A 21144-nucleotide genomic window follows, 5' to 3' on the forward strand; every position below is an offset into this window, starting at 1 on the left:
ACACAAAACATCAAAATAACATAAAAATGACAAGCAGTTGTTTCACTTGGTTTAACTAAACCGTGTTTTATCTTAATACCAGGTCCATTACTGTCCTTGTTTTTGAAGTTTTTTATATAATTCTGTAGCTTTTCAGTGGTTTTCTTTATGCATTCAAATCCTAACATTAACATTTTGATTGAAGTATGTTTGAGCTTCCAAATGTTTGTTTGCCAAGAACTTAAATAAAAGTTTTACAACGTGACTGACGTTGCTACATATTTGTGCATTCATCCTTATAGTCAGTGTTTTAGTGGCAGTAGATCCCTGTTCAGTGAAGCAGACAGGAGAACCAGAACATAAGATAAACATTGTTCTGTTGTGGACATTTGTTTGGATCAGAAAGTCTCACAACAACACAAACTGACCTGAAGCTCCTGTTATCTGAGAGGTAAAATGACTGCTTCCGTCAACGGAGTCTGGTGGTTTTTAGAGAGAGCATAGTTAACAGCTTCAGTTCCCCGTCTTAAAGGGGTATAAGTATTCTAAATATAGCGCACACTTAAATTGATTTCTTTTAGGTGCCTAAAATACATTTTTCCACCATCGGACGTCCCTTTATGACGGAACATTGAATCTGTTATATCACTGTTCTTATTAAAGCCACCAGCTTTTTGCTAACCGCTAAATGGGTGTTTCCATTTAAAAACCCGAAACAGAACGCAGATGGAGTCGACCTTTAATTTAGCTGCCTACGTCTTTCTCATCAAACACACAAAAACTTAGGAATATTTAGCTATTTTGAGTGTTAAGCAGAGAGAGAGACATGGCTGTTTTTCATATTTGTTGTAATAGACACCATATAATAAGCTAATTGAAGTGTGTGGACTCTACTGTCTTCCCATTGGCTCGCTGACATGAGGTCTGGAAATGGAACTATTGATTTAGGACTTCAATTGTGTCCAAGATGTTGAAATAGGTATGGAGGTATGGATTTCAGATGGATGTAGTATCTCTATCTGATGGGAACAGTAAGCTTTGTCATGTCTTTGGAAATCCTGCTGATAATTCATAACTTTAAAACGGAGACTTTGATGAAAGCTTTCACTCTAAATCCACCTGGATCACAAAGACAGAAGCAAAGATGGATTGAAACTGTCTGGAAGTTTCTTCTGCAGAGACAAACATCCTTCAGTCTCTGGAGGACGGAAAGAAAAGAGGATCACGATGCTGAAGAACCGACTCAGTTTACCTGCTGACAGCAGCTGAAAACAGAGTCAAACACCTGTGACGGGCCGACGTAAACAGGAAGGAAGTCAGCCGTCCTGAGCTCCACCCTGTCAGTCACCACACCTCCCCAAGGAGGAGGATGAGGAGGAAGAGGTGGACATGAAAAGGAGGAGGAGATATGGAGTCAAACAGTCCAAATATCTTCAGATATTCAGCAGGTCGACGGTCAAAACTAATGTGTACTAGACTGAAGAAACACACACAAACACAATGTCATGTTTCTCTATCAAAGTGAGGTTCTTTATCAGAACCTGCATTGTGAGGACATTTAAGAGAGCTCAAAACATTTTGGGGGGAATGTGAGGACATCTCTGGAAAGTTGGGACATTTTTGGTAAATGAGGACATTTTTTAAATGTGGGGACATTTTTGGTAATTTAGGACATTTTTATAAATGAGGACATTTAAAAAAAACAAAGGACATATAGGGAAACTCAGGACATTTAGACAACCAAGCACATCTTTTGAAAGTGAGAACATTTCAGGAAAGTTGTGACATTCTTTGTCAGTGAGGACATTTCAGTGAAGACATTTTGGGAATGTCTGTAAATTTAGAAAGTGTGGACATTTTTACCAAGTGAGGACATTTTTTTTTGTAGTATTTTAATTGTCAAATATATACAAACACAAACAGATATCCTCCTCCTTCCTGCTGAGCTGTCACTCACATTCACTGTGAACAGAAACAGCAGGTCACATGACAAAACACCAGAAACAGCAGGTCACATGACAAAACACCAGAAACAGCAGGTCACATGACAAAACACCAGAAACAGCAGGTCACATGACAAAAAAAGATGTAAAACAGACGACCTGCTGCTGCAGACAAAAGTCAGTCTGAGCTGAATGCCTGCTGAGAGTCTGCGGGTCGATTCAGTCCAGCTGTCGATCCATGAGAGCATTTCAGAAACAAAGTGGGGCCACTTAGAAAAAAAAAGAAATTCCGGTTATATTTTCTCCAACACACGGCCTGATTCTCTGAGGCAGTGCTCAGTTTACAGATTTTTTTAAAAATGACCATTTTTGTCCCGATAGATATAAAGATGGACAGCTGGATGGACAGATGGGCGGATGGATGGATGATGGATGGATGGATGGATAGAGAGAGAGAGACAGTTAGATCTGAATAAAGAATAGTGTAAAACATAAAAAGGCAGTTAAAAGTATGCTCCTAAAACTGGTTCATGCATTCAGTGAAATAAGCTGCAACATGTATGTTATTATTTATTATTATTAAGTTTTAAAGATGTTTTGAACTTTAGACTGATCTTTCTAGAGAAATGACAGCTTCAGTATTTGGTTCAAATGGTATAAAAGGACCTTCAGTAAATGTATATTCTGTGCTGAAAGAAGCAGAAAAAGAGCAGGACGTCTAGATGATTGGATGAAAGTGTCTAAATGTGGGAACATACATCGTTTCACATCAGCCCTTCAGAGGAGCATCCTGCTTTAAAGACATTTAAAACCTCAGCGTGTCCTCCTGCAGGTCCGTCTGCAGCCGTCTGGGTTCAGACGTCTTCCAGAAGCTCTACGAGGACCTGAAGGAGGCCAGACGGCGTGAGGACGGCGGTGTCACGGAGACTCCGAGACACCCGGAGGACAAACCTGATGACAGTCTCCAGGTGGACCAGCTGCTGTTCTACGAGGAAGAGCTGCAGAGAGTGAGACAGCTGCAGGAGGACGAACCACCTGTCTGACTGTCTCTGAAAAACAACTCAACTGAGGAGGAAACGACAGAGAGACAAGAACCTGAAGAGGAAGCTGTGAACTGTAAAATCATAAACGTAATATTCGTATATAATCATATTAAATGAGGACATTTGTGACAACCGAGGACGACTCTGGAAACTGTGGACATTTGGTGTAAATGTGGGAATTTTGAGTGAGGACATTTAAGAGAACTCAGGATATTTTGGGGGAAATGACGACATTTTGATTAGTGAGGACATTAAGAGAACAGATTGTTTTTGGGAAGCGTGGACATTTTTTGAAAGTGGAGACTTTTAGAAAAGTTCACACATTTTTTGAGAAATTGTGGACTTTTTACATAGTGAAAACGTTTCAGGAAAGTAAGGACATTTAAGAGAACTGAGGAATTGTTTTGAAAGTGAGGACGTTTCTAGAGATCTGTGTGATATTTGATTTTTTTGGGGGGGGAAATTCATCTACAAGTTAAACCTTGACCAGCTGCAACATTAACGTGATAATGCATCAATTATTATAATCATGAACACTTTGACTGTTGGAACATTTTGATGCTGTACTTTTACTTAAGTAATAAATCTGAATGCAGAGTATTTCTACCCTGCACATTTCCCCACTGTGGGACTAATAAAGGATTATCTTATCTTATCGTTGTATTATTACTTTTACAGAAGTAAAGATCTGAGTTCTTCTTCCATCTCAGGCAGTTTCAGCGCTGACGGATCAATAAGTCATCTCACTGGTTCTTCTGTTTGTGATGTCTGCAGTCGCTCACTGCTAAACGCCTGACTGAACAGAGTACAAGTACAAGTAGTAGTAGAAGAAAAAGAAAAGTAGGTCATCAAACAGGAGCCCAGAGCTCAGATCAGCGTCCCTCTAAGAGCTTTAGATTCTCCAGACGATAGTCAGCTGCTCACCAGGAGGCTCCACTTCAAACCACAGTTTGCTTTCAGAAGGATGGGGGACACAATAATGATGTATATGAATATAAATCATTAATACTCTTAACTCCACGATAAGGAACAGTTTGTAGCATTTACCATATTTTAATAAGTGTATAATCAGCTGAAACAAAGAATCGTTGTGTTTTCATTACTTTATAAAGCGACCTTGTAAACATAACTGTTACTGCTCTAGAAACAATATTTTGTTATAGTTTAATTATAAATAACTTCTAATTCTGTTCTAAATTATTATTATTTTTTTAATTCTATACATATCTTTATAAAAACAAGTATTTAGTCATGAAAGCAAGAAGCCTCTACTTCTATTAAAATCCTAACGATACCTCTCCCTACCTGAAGGCCAGCGTAGGTTTCCGACACGCTTGGTAAGGGAGGGCTGAGCAAAAGGGGGTTTAGTTGGTATGCAAAAAATATGGACTTTTATGATTGAAAGCTTTATGTTTATATGCCGTCCGTCCGTTCGGTCCATTCTCGTGAACGTAATATCTGAAGACATTTGGAGGGAATTTCTTCAAACCTCCATCTGGACTCAAGTTTGAGCTGATCAGATTTTTTGTGGTCTGAGGACAAACTCAACGTTTCTGGCCGTGATTCAAGGATTCATCTGCTAATTAGGACAATTTCACAAACATATTTAAAAGGATAAAATGATGAAGTGATGATTTTTTGGACGGACATGGATGTGAACTTGACACTTGACTGGACGGCTGAGGCAAACAACCACGAGGTTGTAATGTTTAATCCAAAATAACACTGAAAGGAGGTTGATATTTATCTTTGCTGATCAACTGAGGTCGACTGAGATTTATTTATTTGAATAAAAAGTAGTTTTTTTACCTTTTTTCATGATGAATGACTTATTTCATAAACGCGTATGAACACATCTCTGGTAAAAACAAGATTTAAAGTTTAACAAATCTGTTGATTAAATAATCTAATCGATTATATGAGGTGAAATACTTCATTAAGTTTAGAAAGCGATGGATGGGCTTGGACGTCTCGTTTCACACGTGTTAGGAACAAACAGCCATCTCTTGGCTGAATTATTGTCTTTTGTTTGATAAAATCTCAAAACATGCCACATCATCGCCAGGGGAAATTACCATCGACTCCAACTATTTACAGTTTAACCCGACAGCTCATGTAGCAGCTATCGGCTACGTTAGTTCATGTGAACAAACCTGAGTACAGATACGGGAAACGGTAGAAAGCTCTGTAAAGTAAGTATAAACCTTGAATTTATTCAGTTTATCTCCACTGAGTCGTTCGCTCTGACAGGATTTGCTATAAAAGACCTGATAGAAAAACAAAGGAAACATAATAATTACATTTACAGGAAATGAGGCTGAAAATGAAAAATGATGTTTTTTTGTCTCTCCTGCTGTTCTGCTTGTTGCCGTTTCTTTGCTCTGACTCTGCAGAGATGAAGAGGTTGCTGACGGAGCGTGAAGCTTCCTGCTGAGATCACAGCTGACAGGTGAGTTCGGAGTGTTCTCCTGATCTTTGTTTGAGCTGATGAAACCTCAGACGTCAGATCTTCTCTGAGCACAAAATAGAAGTCTCTTCTGCCATCAACCTGCTTTTAGTCACATGTTTCAATTTAGCGTGAACGTTAACATATTTAGATGGAAACTAGTCGAGTGTGCAGGTTACAGGTGTTTATAGTTAAAGCTGAGTGATGGAAAATAACTTTATAAAAACAACTCAACCATAACAAATAAATCAAACACAGAAAAATAAAAAGTCTCAGTTTTGTATCTTGATCCCAGCAGATGTAAATAATTCGCTGCTGTGTCTCTCTTTGCTTCCTTCTTTCTTCCATGAAGTCCTTTTTATATAAAAAATGTTTTATTTATATTTTAACTTTATTGCATACCATATGTTCTTTCAGACTCGTGGAAAGGAAACATTTATTTTACTACTTTGTGTGTTTGCGTCTGTAGATTTCTCCTAAATTCACCAAAGTTACCTTTAGATAACGCCTCATTTGCATATTTAAACAGAACATTTCAGAAAACTTGTAATATAAATAATAATTGTTTTAATGTCAGAAATCAACTGGTGAAGTTTCACGTTGATATCTATTAGTTGGTTTTTTTTCTTCAACATGTATGTAATTTTACAAAACATATCTTTAAAATTAGTTTTTTCTCAGACTCTGATCCATAAATCTCCACTTCAGTAGCTCTTACATACACCAAACTTTACAGTTTCATTCCTCTCTATATTCTGAAGGTTTCTACAGAGGGGTGTGTTCATATGTCATTCATAGCCTGATTTATACAACATTTTATTACGTCATCTCATGTGGTTTCAGAACTTCCTCAATGTTGTCAGACTCTTATAGCAACAGGCTGAGTCTGTCATTGCAACAACAAACTCTTCAGTGGAGGTAAATGACGCTGCCAGCCATCTCAATATAAGACTTTGACTCCAGCGCTCTCCTTCAACACTGGACCTTTTCTTTTACAGTGTTGTTATCAATCAGTTAGACACAAAAGACCAAAGTGACCTTCTAATGGGCTGCTAGCATTGTGAGGAGAGATAACCATTCAATGAGGCAGTGGATGCTAATGAGACCTCTCTGTTGTAATGAGCTCTGTTACAAGATTCAAAAATAGAAAATGAATATCATGTTGATTCTGACCCTGAGAAATGAAAAGAAAGACTGAGAGGATTTATTTAAATCAAGCTCAGCTAAAACAAAGAGGCTTTTTCCTCCGTCATTAGCTTCCAGCTGCAGGATTCCTCCGAGGACGAGCTTCAGTCCTGTAGAGACTAAAACCTCCCAGACAGAGCAGGGCGCTAAACTACAAGGACATCTTATATGTTCTTTAATAAAGAAAGGACTTCTGTCTTCTTATTCAGGAGATCACTATCTTTTAGAAAAGGAAGCTTTTCAGAGCTTTAATGAATCTGGGTTAAATAGAATCATCCCCAACACATAAACTGCTCTGAAGTTTAGCTGATATTCCAACAGTGTTAACTCTATTCTAACCTTCTATTTCTACTGCGGAATGGAGCTTAGTTCAATTTAACAACAGCTTCTTTTAGGCTGCTTTTATTGGCCGTTAGGTTTTTTTTGCAATCAATGATCTTGATTTACGTAGAGACGGCGTATACGTCTCTGGTGTGGACCTGTCAATCAGTGTGTAGCCCCGCCAAAGTTATGGTTTTTTTAAATGCAATTTACTAAATGAACAGGAAGTGACCATATATGGACTGAGGAGGAGAGAAGACGACTTCTATAGAGACAGGAGAGAATGCAGCTTTAACACATGAAGCTCTGACCTCACTTTAAGAACTGGAGGTTGTCGCCTGGTTTAAATCTGGTGTTCTTGGACTGATTTCTTCTCTTCTCATTCAACTGTCTTATGTAGTGTCAAAACCAGTCAATCAGTGTGTTAGCCCTCATACCTCATATTCACTTTATTGAAACTTTAAAGCATTTGAGTAAAAAAACTATTTAATTGGCTCAAATGTAGATTTTTAAGACCTCCTGTTTCTAAAACATCTAAAGCTAATTGACCATCTTTGTAAAATACGTTACGTCATTCACTATGGCGACCATGAGCTAAGCCTGTAAGCATCCAGAGAAATGTTAAACCTTCATTAGTTTGAGATGGATGTGCCTCATAAACTGGACCCAGGTTGTTTGTGACAGCTGTGTGTTTCTCCTCTACAACACAAACCTTCTGTGTGACATCAGACTTTCTCCTCTGAGAGACAACTCGGCTCTTTAACTGTCTCTCCTCCTGCTGGAGCTCAGCGGGGAAACAAAGCAACAACACTCATCTCAACTGCTTCTCTGTTGTTGGTTCTGGTGGGGGGGGTTGGTCTTTGTCACGGCTCCGTGGAGCTCCAACTCTGCCAGAGGTTGGGTGTTTAAATCCCACTGGGAGCCGGTTTGGATGAAAAGGTTGAACTGAACAACAGATGCTTCTGTTTTGTGAAACCACAAAATCCTTCCAGCAGCAGAGAAACATGCAGTTAAAGAAAACTATCAGCGACAAACACGAATAACGAGCTGAGAGGACAAAGACATTTGTAACAATGTGTTTTTAAAGGAAGCTTAAACACTGAGACCAGCATGAACCTGACCCTCAGTACACCATGAACATGATGAACATTTCATACTGATGTCTGAACTAACAGTTAGATTACCATGGGTCATCGTCCTCAGTGGATGAGTCATAATAACTATGCTGATCCTCTGACTTTTCCTCTAAACACCTGCAGAACTAAAGAAATCAATTCAGCTTCATCTGGACTCTCAGTTAACTGCCATTTAGCAGTTAGCATGCTAACACGCTAAGCTAAGACAGTGAACATGGTCAAATTCATACCTGTTAAACACGAGGAGCAGGATTCACCAGATGTTCTCAAGCTCAAACCTTTCCTTGTTCATGTCACTAAAACAGCTCACAAACGAGTTGTTAGGTAGAGATTAGTTTAACAAAAATGTAAAGCCACAATCTGTCAGGTTTACCTGTTGTGTAGCTAACCAGGCGACAACGTCCGGTTCTGAAAAATGAACATATTGATATAACAGGTCTTAAAGCTGCATTCTCTCTGCTGTCCACCAGGGGGCGACTCCTCTGGTTGTATAGAAGTCTATGAGAAAATGACTCTACTTCTCTCTTGATTTATTCCCTCAGTAAACATTGTAAACATGAGTTTATGGTCTCAATCTCTAGTTTCAAGTCTTCTTCAATACAGCATGATGTTCATTTAGTAAATGATGCTCCATTTAGAGTCAAACAGACCATAAAGCAGGGGATGCTTTAGGGCGGGGCTACACACTGATTGACAGGTCCACACCAGAGACGTATACGGCGTCTCTACGTCACTCCTCCTCACTCCATATATGGTCACTTCCTGTTCTTTGGTAGCAAAAAATCAACATGGCGACCGCAGTAATCCAAGATGGAAACTGCGAAATCTCTGAAGTCAACGCTTCAAAACAGCAGTCCCAAACCAACGGACTGGGTGACGTCACTATGACTACGTCCACTTCTTATATTCAGTCCATTGAGCTCACGTTAGCATCAGAACTTAGCTTTTGCAGAATCCTCCCGGAGCATCATTGGGGACCCCCTACCTATTTCATTACCCCTTTATCTCTTGTTCTCCTATTTTGGAATCATTTTAACCAATGTTTCTAACTAACTGTATCCAGATTAGATGAATCTACGTGTTTTTACGCCTCATACACACAAATCACATTTTTTAAGTGAATGAGAAGAGGCCTTCAACAGACAAATCAGCTCTTCTTCCTCCAGCCCTCATCTACGGGAACAGTGTTGAAACGTTTATAATGATCTTTTTTTCAATTACCTTTGGCTCCTTTAAACTAAACCAAACTCCTCCTGGAGTCTGTTAGTCGTTAACATTTGGGACAAAGACGTCAGATACGAGGATCCCAGAGGCTCTGTGTTCAATGGAAAACTGATAATGAGTCTTTATCACATGAAGTTTCAGTCTCCGGTATCAGTGTGAAGCTCAGTTTGTATTAATACAGTCACACTTTATGTTCATGAAATATAATCGAGACATTAAACAGAAACTGGAGACGGGTTTGTGAACCACGAACACTCACACACACACACACACACACACACACACACACACACACACACACACACACACACACACACACACACACACAAACACACACACACACACACACACACACTCACATTGTTCTATTGTTCAGTTTTTGGACGGCAGTAATCTGACAAACCCAGAAACAGCTGCAGCTGAATGTAGAAATCCCAGAGTTCAGGACAAAGTCAGAAACAAATGTTATATCAATAATCATTATGACAATCAATAATCATTATGACAATCAATAATCATTATGACAGTCAATAATCATTATGACAGTCAATAATCATTATGACAATCAATAATCATTATGACAGTCAATAATCATTATGACAGTCAATAATCATTATGACAATCAATAATCATTATGACAATCAATAATCATTATGACAGTCAATAATCATTATGACAGTCAATAATCAATCATCAATAATCATTATGACAATCAATAATCATTATGACAATCAATAATCATTATGACAGTCAATCATTATGACAGTCAATAATCATTATGACAGTCAATAATCATTATGACAATCAATAATCATTATGACAGTCAATAATCAATAACAGTCATTCATTATGACAGTCATGACATTATGACAGTCAATAATCATTATGACAGTCAATAATCATTATGACAGTCAATAATCATTATGACAGTCAATAATCATTATGACAGTCAATAATCATTATGACAGTCAATAATCATTATGACAGTCAATAATCATTATGACAGTCAATAATCATTATGACAATCAATAATCATTATGACAGTCAATAATCATTATGACAGTCAATAATCATTATGACAATCAATAATCATTATGACAGTCAATAATCATTATGACAATCAATCATCATTATGACAATCAATAATCATTATGACAATCATCATTATGACAATCAATAATCATTATGACAGTCAATAATCATTATGACAATCAATAATCATTATGACAATCAATAATCATTATGACAATCAATAATCATTATGACAATCAATAATCATTATGACAATCAATAATCAATGACAGTCATAATCATTATGACAATCAATAATCATTATGACAATCAATAATCATTATGACAGTCAATAATCATTATTTCATGTCAAACATTAAACAGTGAAGATAAAGGTAATATAAGTTTTCTTTGATAGTTTCCTTCTCTTCCTGTTTTCATGTTTACTTGATTCCGAATTATTTGACTTCTAATTGTAATAATTGATCCTAATAATTAATTAATCTGAGTCACGGTGAAGTGAAGTTGGGTACGGTTGCAAAATTCTGTCAATATTCAAATTGGAAATGTTCCATGGGAATCAACATGAATGAAATGTCAGAATGTTCTTGTTTTTTTTAAAACACTTGAATTAAATAAGTTGACTCATTCAACATAGTTATTTAACGTTAATTGAACAAGAGCAACAATCCCAAAAAGCCCCCCCTCCAAAATAAAAGACTTCATATGGACTTCTGTGTCACAGAGTCTCACGTTTGATGGACACTCTATGTCTTAAAGTTCTATATATATATATATATATATATATATATATATATATATATATATATATATATATATATGTATGTATATATATATATGTTGTTATCAATATGTTCAGTAGGTCTCTCTGTGTGTTTTAAACCAGAATGACCTCATTCCTTTTCATAAATTATATATAGAAAATAATAACTAATACATTTAATCTACTGGATGCGGAGACAAAGTAAAGCGTCTTTATTCCCTCAGAGATAAAATGTCATAAAACCAAATAATAAATGATAATAAGGGGAGAATCAGATTCAGTCTTTATTATTGTGTTTACAGAGTTCTGTTTGTTTGCTGATGATGTTCTCATTATTCTCTTTAGTTTATTATCTCCTAAAATAAATATCTCCCACAAAATAGAATAAATAAACCACAGGTTTTCATTGTTATTGTCAAAGTAAAACACACAGTGAAAAATACATCCAGTGTTTAATTACACTTCAGCTCATAACAGAGGAGTTCCTGCTCGTTCCCCGCTGAGATATGGGGAGCTTAATTAACACACACACACACACACACACACACACACACACACACACACACACACACACACACACACACACACACACACACACACACACACACACACACCTATTTGTGTGTGTGTGTGTGTGCGTGTGTGTGTGTGTGTGTGTGTGTGTGTGTGTGTGTGTTTCTGTGTGTGTGTGTGTGTGTGTGTGTGTGTCTGTGTGTGTGTGTGTGTGTGTGTGTGTGTGTGTGTGTGTGTGTGTGTGTGTGTGTGTTCATGAACTAACAGCAGGGAGTTTTTCTGGAGTGAAGATGTGTGAACCAGCTGATAAATGCACTCTGTGTGCAGAATTTCAAAATAAAAGCCCCTTACTGGCGGTGACTAACAACAATGTGAGGGATTGTTGAGCAGAAACACACAGACAGTGATCACAGTCAACATCCCAACACACAGGTTAGTACTTCTATACTTGTGAGAACCTCCATTGACATAATCAATGTATCCTCATAAAACGGTGACTGTTATATCTTAAAATGTACCTCTGAGATGTAGTGGAGAACAAAAAGAAATACTCAAGTAAAGTACAAGTACCTCCATTAAAAGTATATGTACAGTATAAATCTTCATTACAGTTGAGAAAAAGGGAAATAAAACAGATTTGATTATCTCAAATAATCACATATTAATATTTAGAGTCACAAAAATCAAACAGAATCAGTCATGAATCTGTTGTAATATTTCATATTACCTTTGAATAAATGATATAAATGTTAATCTGTCCGTCTGTGACGATGAAAACTGATCTGCAGTCAGTCTGAAACTGAATTAGAAATCTGAGAGGAGGGAAAACAAATGGCTATCTATCTATCTATCTATCTATCTATCTATCTATCTATCTATCTATCTATCTATCTATCTATCTATCTATCTATCTATCTATCTATCTATCTATCTATCTATCTATCTATCTATCTATCTATCTATCTATCTATCTATCTATCTATCTATCTGTTTTATATCTATCTATCTATCTATCTATCTATCTATCTATCTATCTATCTATCTATCTATCTATCTATCTATCTATCTATTTTATATCTATCTATCTATCTATCTATCTGTTTTATATCTATCTATCTATATGTTTTATATCTATCTATCTGTTTTATATCTATCTATCTATCTATCTATCTATCTATCTATCTATCTATATGTTTTATATCTATCTATATGTTTTATATCGATCTATATGTTTTATATCTATCTATCTGTTTTATATCTATCTATCTATCTATCTGTTTTATATCTATCTATCTGTTTTATATCTATCTATCTGTTTTATTTCTATCTGTTTAATCTTCTTCATGCTTCACTGATCTTTTCATCTCGTCTGCAGAATATTTCAGGTTTCTCCGTCTGTCAGAAGAAGAATGATGAACAGAGATTCTCTTGTTTCTAAATCTTTATGATATTAAATCTTGGAATAAACTGGAGGAACCCACGCTGACCTCGTCAGCAGCGTCTTATATTATATATTATATATTATATATTATTGATGATTGATTATCCTCAGCTGTGGGTTTGATTGCTTCTCTCACTCTTTGCTCTGTTTCCATGCAGAGGTTTGGTTTTCTGATTCAAACACCTGAATCTTCTCTCTAAACCTTCTCTGTTGTTCTCTCTTCACCTCTGAACTCTCATTTACAGTTTGTGTCATTTCACATAAACTTCTTTATGCAAATGTTGTTCAGAAACTACAGAAATATTCCTATTTAAATAATTGTAATCATTAGATGTAAATCTAAAATCACTTCCTGTTGGACACTTTGTCAAAATGAACCTCCAGATTAATTTACTGGATGAAGGTGAATTAATAATCTGACAAACTGACCTTAAAAGAACCAACAACTTCAGTATTTCACTGATATATTTATTATATTTAAGTGCTTAAATTAATCTCACCCTCAGCTCTTTTTTTGGATGTTGAGTCCTTAAAGTCTTTTTATTTATTCTTTCTACTTGAAATATGTTCTGTGCATTTATAGATTATTTTGTTTAAACTTTTTTGAATCCAGTTGTCAGGACTCCAGAATAATGACTTGATAAGATTGACGTGTTTTCTGCAGTGTTTGTTTTTTGCTTTGCTCAGTTTATTTATTTCTTTTGTGTTTTTTTGAGGTGAAAATCAACCTGAAGTCGTCCTTCACTGTTGAACCTGATGAGACGTCTGTAGGTAATATTTAAATTTGTCTGAGCGGCTCCATCAGTCCAACGTTTCCCTCGTTATCTTCAGGACCTCTGCATTCAGAGGAGAAACCCTCCAGGTGTCTCTGAGAGTTCACTTCCTCCTGAACGTCCAATTAACTGGAAACGTCCTGTTTTAATATGAATGAAGATCGAGATCCAGCTCAGACCAGAACTTTGTCTCAAGTTGGTAGTTTGTAGTTTTAGGAGGAGTTTTGTAGTGAAAGTAGAGCAGCCAGACTCATTTAATGCTGCTATAAACTTCAACTTCATCTTCATAAATGTGTTTTTTTGCACATTAAAACTAAATTATAATGAACATATGATATGAACACAAACAGATTTAAAGACACACATACATCTACATCTGTAAACTGAGAGATACATGACTTTAAAGTTAACAATCAGGATTACATAAAATAAAACATAGATAAATATAGAAGATTTGTTTTCATTCACTTATTTTTACATTTATTTTCGATTATTGTGTTAGAGAAGCTGTATGAAAACGGCAACAATCAATACATTTCCTCAATTGTAGAAAAAAAAGTGTTTAATAAATTGTATTAATTCTAATGTAGCGAACATTTAATGCAAACAGTAGAAGTTTGTCTTCAGGTTAATGCAACTTATTTGCATTTATTTTTTGCAACATTTTGAAAATTAGCTTTTAGTCTTTAGTAATTAGCTAATTTATAAATCATTTAACAATTGAAATGAAACACAGTTATTGTTACTTTAAGTATTTCCCCAACAAAACATAATATATATTTAACAGACATTTAAAATCATCATAAAGAAAGTTAACAGATGAAGAAGAGGAGCTGGTGGTTCATTTCACAAATTCTCATTATGTTCGTCCTCCAAACTCTTCAGGACAGATTTCTAAAAATATGAGCTTTTATTCCAAACTGTTCACAAGGTCACACTTTCTCCCTGAGTTATGCATATTTTCATTATTCTTTCATGCCTGCAGGACGCTGCAGTGAAACAGTATTTTATTCTCTTGAAACTCTAAGTCTTGGCATCTCGGCGTCCTGATTTAAATGAAAGTTAGCGAGCCGCTCTCTGGCCTTCATACCTCTCCGCTAACAAGCCTCCATTAGAATGTATGAATGTTGATGCTCCTTAATTGCTGCTGGTTTAAAAAAGTTTTAAATTACCAAGATCCATTTTTAGCAGCGCTGTCGGGTCACCTCCCAGCTCCACAGAACCTCTAAAAGGTTTGTTCAGAGTCATAAAACACAACACGACAAGATTAATGATTTTATTAATTAATCTGTCCACAGAACTGTTTCATCACTGTATGTTTTACAATGTTTTATAAAATGTGACCTTTTAATTCTCTAAATATAAACATAAAACTTGTAAAAATCCAACTTTTTCCAAACTAAAACAATCTCCTGCCTCTAAGAGGTCTCAGACTCTCTTATCTTAAGTCCTCACATTTCCCTTAAATTACAAAACAAAGCATCAACAAAGGTCATTTCAATAAAGATCTGTAAAGCAGGAAAATAACAGATGTTCCTAATAACTTTAAGGAAGTGTCCCCGTAAACCACAGCACCAGTATTGTGAAATACCAGGACCCTGAAACTGAATTCAAATTAATAATTCATTAATTAAAATATGACCACTTTATTCTCAGTGTATCAAACGATTTTCACAAAAACACATCTCCTGTCTCTAAGAGGACTCAGACTCTCTTATCTTAAGTCCTCACATTTCCCTTAAATTACAAAACAAAGCATCTAGAAAGTTCATTTAAATAAAGATCTGTAAATCTTTTTGACGTGACCTTTTTTCTGAGCAGATATTTGGATTTCTCAGAGCAGAAAAATCACAGAAGTTATTCATGACATTAACGATGTGTCCCTTTAAACCACAACACTTAGAACATGCATTACCAGGACCCTGAAGCTGGATTACATCTTTCTCACAACAAGAAATAATACTTAATTATAATGTGGCCACTTTATCCTCAGGACATCAACTTTTTTTCTCATAATAATTAATCTTTTTCATACTAAAAACATCTCCTGCCTTTAAGATGAGCTATGTGTCCTTGTAAACCACAAAAGCCAGTCCTGGAATGTGCAATACCAGGACCCTGAAACTGAATTCACTTATTTTATTATTCAAACCTAACCAGAGTCTTACAGGAAGAAATACTAATTCATTTGAATATGGCTAATTCACCCTCAATATGTTAAACTTTTTTTTTCTCTCTATCATTGAAATTTTTTCACACAAAAACAATCTCCTGCTCCTTTGAGAGGACTCCGGCTCTCTTGATTATCTTAAGTCCTAAGGTTTCCCATAAATTACCAAACAAAGCAGACATGTGGACTTGTCAGAGCAGAGAGATCATAGGTGTTATTAATGTGTCCCTGTAAACCACAACAATGTAACAGTGAGCCAGAATGTGCAATACGAGGACCCTAAAGGGTATGCTTTAGGGCGGGGCTTATTTCTTATTGATAGGTCTCACAGCGTTGTCCAGTGTGGGAGTTGTCCGTGTGTCCGCCTAACAACGTTTACCCTTTCAAAGTTTTCACTTCATCAAAGTTGATTGTAATATTTTAGTTGCCTGAAAATGTCTTATTCTGCGTTAAGTTGTGTATTGTTCCAACCCCCTCGTGTCTTTTTTGGCAAAAGAAAAACATGGTGACGGCCAAAAAACAAAATTGCATCACTCAAACCAAGATAGTGACAACCCTAAACCAAGCTGGTGAAAGCCAAAAACAAGATGGTGATGGACAAAAACCGAGATTGTGATGGGCAAAATAACAAAGATGGTGACTGCCAAAAAACCAAGATGTTGAAGGCTAAAATTCAAAATGGCGACGGTCAAAAACCAAGATGGTGACGGCCAAAAAAAAGAGATGGTGATACGCATAAAACCAAGATGCCGAACTCGAGGCTTCAAAACGATTCTCTTCCTCTGTACAGTCTATGCCTCCACCAAGGACGTTATGTGTTCTGTTTGTTTGTTTGTCAGTTTGTCAGCAGGTTTTGATATAATGAATCCTGGTGGGTGTAATGAACTCATTACATTTTCTCAGCATTGGCTTTGGTTGAAGTCTGTCCTCTCAGGTTAACTAAATAAAAACACTCTGCTGGACGTCGGGTCGTAGCTTTCGTCTCTCTCAGCTCATCACGTTGCTGTGAAGTTGCGTCAGCGTTGCCACACAGTCTGACTGAAGCAACCAGCTCTCATGAAATTGGGTAGCGAGAAAAAAAAACTGCCATCGAGATGCTTTATTTGCCATTTTTCAAAGCTGGTTCCATCAGAGACGGAGGAGGACTGCTGAGCCCGAAGCCGACCCGTCCTGGTGGAGAGGACGGAGACTCCTCGTTCTCAGGGAGCTCCTGATGACATAAAAACAGCGACGCTCTCAGAGCCTCTGACACAGTGAAGGAGGAGGTGGAGGCGATCTGACTGCAGCCAGCAGGTTGCATCATTATCCTGCTCTTCATTCGGCCTGTCAGGGTCACAGTCACACAGAAATAATAAGATAAAGAATAAGATATCAAATCTGCAGTTTTATCGTCACAGTTTCGTTTAATTATCTTGAACTTCAACCGTTCGATGAACCAGATAAAAGTCTTTGATTTTACATAAAAAAGATGGATCTGCAAGGGATAGTTTTAACGTACAGACATTCATATTATCTTTTAACTGTGTGGTCAGGTTTTTATATATCTGTCTCTAAGGCCGTGTCTGCACCTATAAAGGTCTTTCTTTTAAATGGATAAAAGAGTTTTAGGTCACTACAATAGGTATTTTAAAAATCGCCTTCTAAAGGTGTCATTTCAGTGTGGACGTGTAAAAGGGAAACGATGAGGTTGTGCATGCTCGTTTTCTCATCTTCCCAGAGTCTTCCTCAGCAGGACACGGTTACTAAAGGTCACTGAGACGTCTGAATATCTCGTATAAAAAGACTCCAAATCAATGTTTTCTTGTGTTTTCGTCTCCTCATACTGTAACGTGACACAAAGAAGCAACTCCACCCCGTCGTCCGTCCACATGTGAGTCAAATTAATTTTCACCATGGCACCAAATATCAGATGTGTATAAATAAAGAAAATATGAAAGTACTGCTTTACTAGTGTTTACTATTTGTTTTCACGGCCAAAGGAGAGTAAGCTCACTGAGCACGCTCAGAATCTTTACGTATCCTTGATGCAGCCTCTATCGCCACCTACTGGTGAGTGATTGGAGTCGTTTATTGTAAAACGAAGATTGTGTGGAGAGAATTATATTTTAAAAACATAAAAAATATATGTATACGACTACACAGGGCCTCCATACAGAGTTAATGGAGGTCAAGGCAGTAGCCAGGGTTTTAGAAATAATGACGTCCACATTCCTCCAGCAGAATCTCATTTATGTTACTGTTGTTATGATACGGACTTTAAAAACAGTGAACTTCTCCTTTAAAGCCGTCCTCTCCATTTGTTTGGCTGCTGCTCTCATGTTTTATGTTTGTTCTGTAAAAACCTGCAGAGAGTCAGAGAGCCATCGATGGACCATCCATCAACAGCAACACTCAGATTATTCTTTATATTTCTCTGGAGCTCCTGTCAGCACAGATCCAATAAGCAGCTTCCTCCAGAGTCTGTTTCCCCTTTAAAAAAAGCCTCCATCAGCAGTTTATCATCAGACACCGAGGAGGAGGAGGAGGAGGAGGAGGAGGAGGAGGAGGAGGAGGAGGAGGAGGAGGAGGAGACAAAGAGGGCTGGACTTCAGGCGACATTTTCAAGTCATTTCTATCTCAATGAGGCTTCTTTGGTTTTATACTTCAAAGTCTAAATTACCGATAGTCGTGGAGTGTGAATACAATTTTGAGATTTTTTATGCTACTCTGTATTTCTTCTCCACTACATTTAATTTAGCAACTAGTTATTTTTTACATTAAGATTTTACAATAAAAAAAAAAATACATCCAGTCTTCTTCAGTTCTAACATCAGTATCTACTGATAACATGTGTAATAGGGTAATTATTGCAGAAGTACTCTCACTTTTGATACTTTAATTACATTTAGCCAATAGTACTATGTACTATATAAACTACTTCTTACTGAACTTACGCAGCACTTTGTGGACATTTACTCGCAGTGACTTAGTTTTTCATTGTTGAATTGGTTCTGTTCCTAAAATAAAAGATCTCTGATCAATAGAAGTCACCGGGGAGCTGCTTTAAAAAAACTCTAAATTAACATGAAAATATCAAAAATGAGGATTTCAGGTTTGATGGATTTGACCGCTGCTCTAATTAATCCGAGCAGATGCCCCACTTAACGGACACACAAAAGTTTTTTAATTTGATGCAACACCAAAACCTCATTTATCGATGGCTCCGAGGTGTTTTTGAAAATCATTTGTTCCTGAATATTTCTGTCTTTGGCCCAAAGCTGATCCAATTATTTCCAGGCAGAGAAACATCACAGCACATTTCAGCCTGAGAATCACACCCGGCGGTTAAGAGAAGCCAACAGGTGACGAGCAGCGTGAACAGATGGTTTTAAAAAGAGCTGTGACGAACCTCTGTGTGAAAACATGTTCAGGTTATGAAATCAGCTGTTTTCAGATGAATCAAAGATGATATTTGGCTGGTTGAGCTGCAGTCGCCCACCGAGCGTCTTCACACCACGTCGACATGCAAAACGATGCATCTGTTACAAACAGGATGTTGTTTTAAATCATGCCTCACAGTTTCAGCATCCTGGCATCACATATCTAGAACAGGAGGATTCATTCTGCCTTCAGAACAGCTTCTACCGTTCTGCATGCTGTGAATCCTCATTTTGGGTTTTGGCTGAATTTTGAGTAAACTGGTGAAGCAGAAACCATTTCATCAACTGTCAGATTAACAAAACATGAAAATGTTAAATATGAGAGAGAGAAGAGGAAATGAACAAAAGCATGCAGTGTCAGTTTGATAGATACAATCACATTTACATAAACACTTGACTGAAACCAGATGTTAGATGTAAAGTGGTTTTGTTGTGTTGTAGCAGTTGATGTTTTTCAAGTCACAAATGAAGTCTAAACTTGAGACAAACAAGTCACAAGTCCAGAAAAGCACTTTGTGCTTAAGTTTAAGAAGTCCTATATAAATAAGATTATTATTGTTATTATTAAAAGCAAGATCCAAGTTAAGTCACAAGTGAACACCATCAAGTCACATGTCAAGAAAATCTAAATCCAGGTCAGGTCCCATGTCAAGACCAACAAGTCCAAAACCAAAAACGAACAATGTCCAAAGTGAAGTACAAGTCAAGACCAAAACGTTTAAAGTCAGGCCAACAGGTCCCAAGTCTAAAGTCTCAAGACCAAAATAATTGAAGTCCAGCCCAAAAAGCCCAATGTGAAGACCAACATCCCCAACGTCAGGACCAACAAGTCCCAAGTGAAAGACAACAAGTCCCAAGTGAAGACCAACAAGTCCCAAGTCAATACTAACAAGTCCAAAGTCAGGATCAACAAGTCCCATGTCAAGAAAAGTTAGATCCAAGCAAAGTCTCAAGACAAGACCAAAAATGTCCTCGGTGAAGTACAAGTCAAATCCAATAAGCCCAAGTAGGGATCAACAAGTCCAAAGCCAAAACCAACAAGTTCCAAATCAAGAATCAATTAAAGAAGTCAGTAGGCACCGGTCACCAGATTTAATGAAAATGACTTTATAATGTTTGAGTTACGAGTCTTTCTTGATTTTTTGGTCTGATTCAGTGTAAGCTTTGGTTTAAGACGTGATATCAAAGCTTCATCTGACTTCATATCTCATGTGTCTGCCTTTCATTTTAACCAGCAGCAGTGAATTCATTGACCTCATGTTCCTTCAGTCTGAAGTGTCTGGAGACAGTCTGCACAGGTGGAAGTCAGATTAAAAATTATCCAGGTGATTCCTCCACCATCTGTACTGCATCGACTGCAGGGAGAGGAGAGAGAGGAGGATGGAGGAGGAAACTCATCCCTACTTGGCCGGACTCCACCGTACATCATGGACCTTCTGCAGACCCACATCTCTGAGGTCCTCTATCAAGGGATTTCTAAGTTTACCACAAACGTGTTATAAGAGAGATTGTGTTTCCAATTGGTCGCTCCTAAGCCTACCAATAGGTTTGAGATCTATTTACTCTGTGGACTCTTTTAAAAAGCAGCTAAAAGCACTTTGTGACTGGTCTGAGAATGGTGGTCCATAAATGAATTTGGCTTGCTTGATGACTGTGCGGACCGGTCAAACAACTCATAGTTCATAATCCAGTCCTGCTGCATTTTTGGAAAGAGAGGATATTGAGGGCCTTTAATGGATATAAAGTATGGTTCATA

General features: G+C 37.1%; 1 protein-coding gene across 1 annotated transcript in view; it reads left to right on the forward strand.

Moving 5' to 3' along the window:
- Positions 1-3089, forward strand: part of nek11 (NIMA-related kinase 11) — a 55774-nt gene extending 52685 nt beyond the window's left edge. The window contains exon 16 of the mRNA XM_054620911.1: positions 2755-3089. Coding sequence (XP_054476886.1) covers positions 2755-2965 — 211 coding nt within the window. The 3' untranslated portion in view covers positions 2966-3089. The remainder of the gene's footprint in view (positions 1-2754) is intronic.
- The last annotated feature ends 18055 nt before the right edge of the window (positions 3090-21144 follow it).

The sequence above is a fragment of the Anoplopoma fimbria genome, chromosome 20 (assembly GCF_027596085.1).
Source record: "Anoplopoma fimbria isolate UVic2021 breed Golden Eagle Sablefish chromosome 20, Afim_UVic_2022, whole genome shotgun sequence".
Classification (NCBI taxonomy): domain Eukaryota; kingdom Metazoa; phylum Chordata; class Actinopteri; order Perciformes; family Anoplopomatidae; genus Anoplopoma; species Anoplopoma fimbria.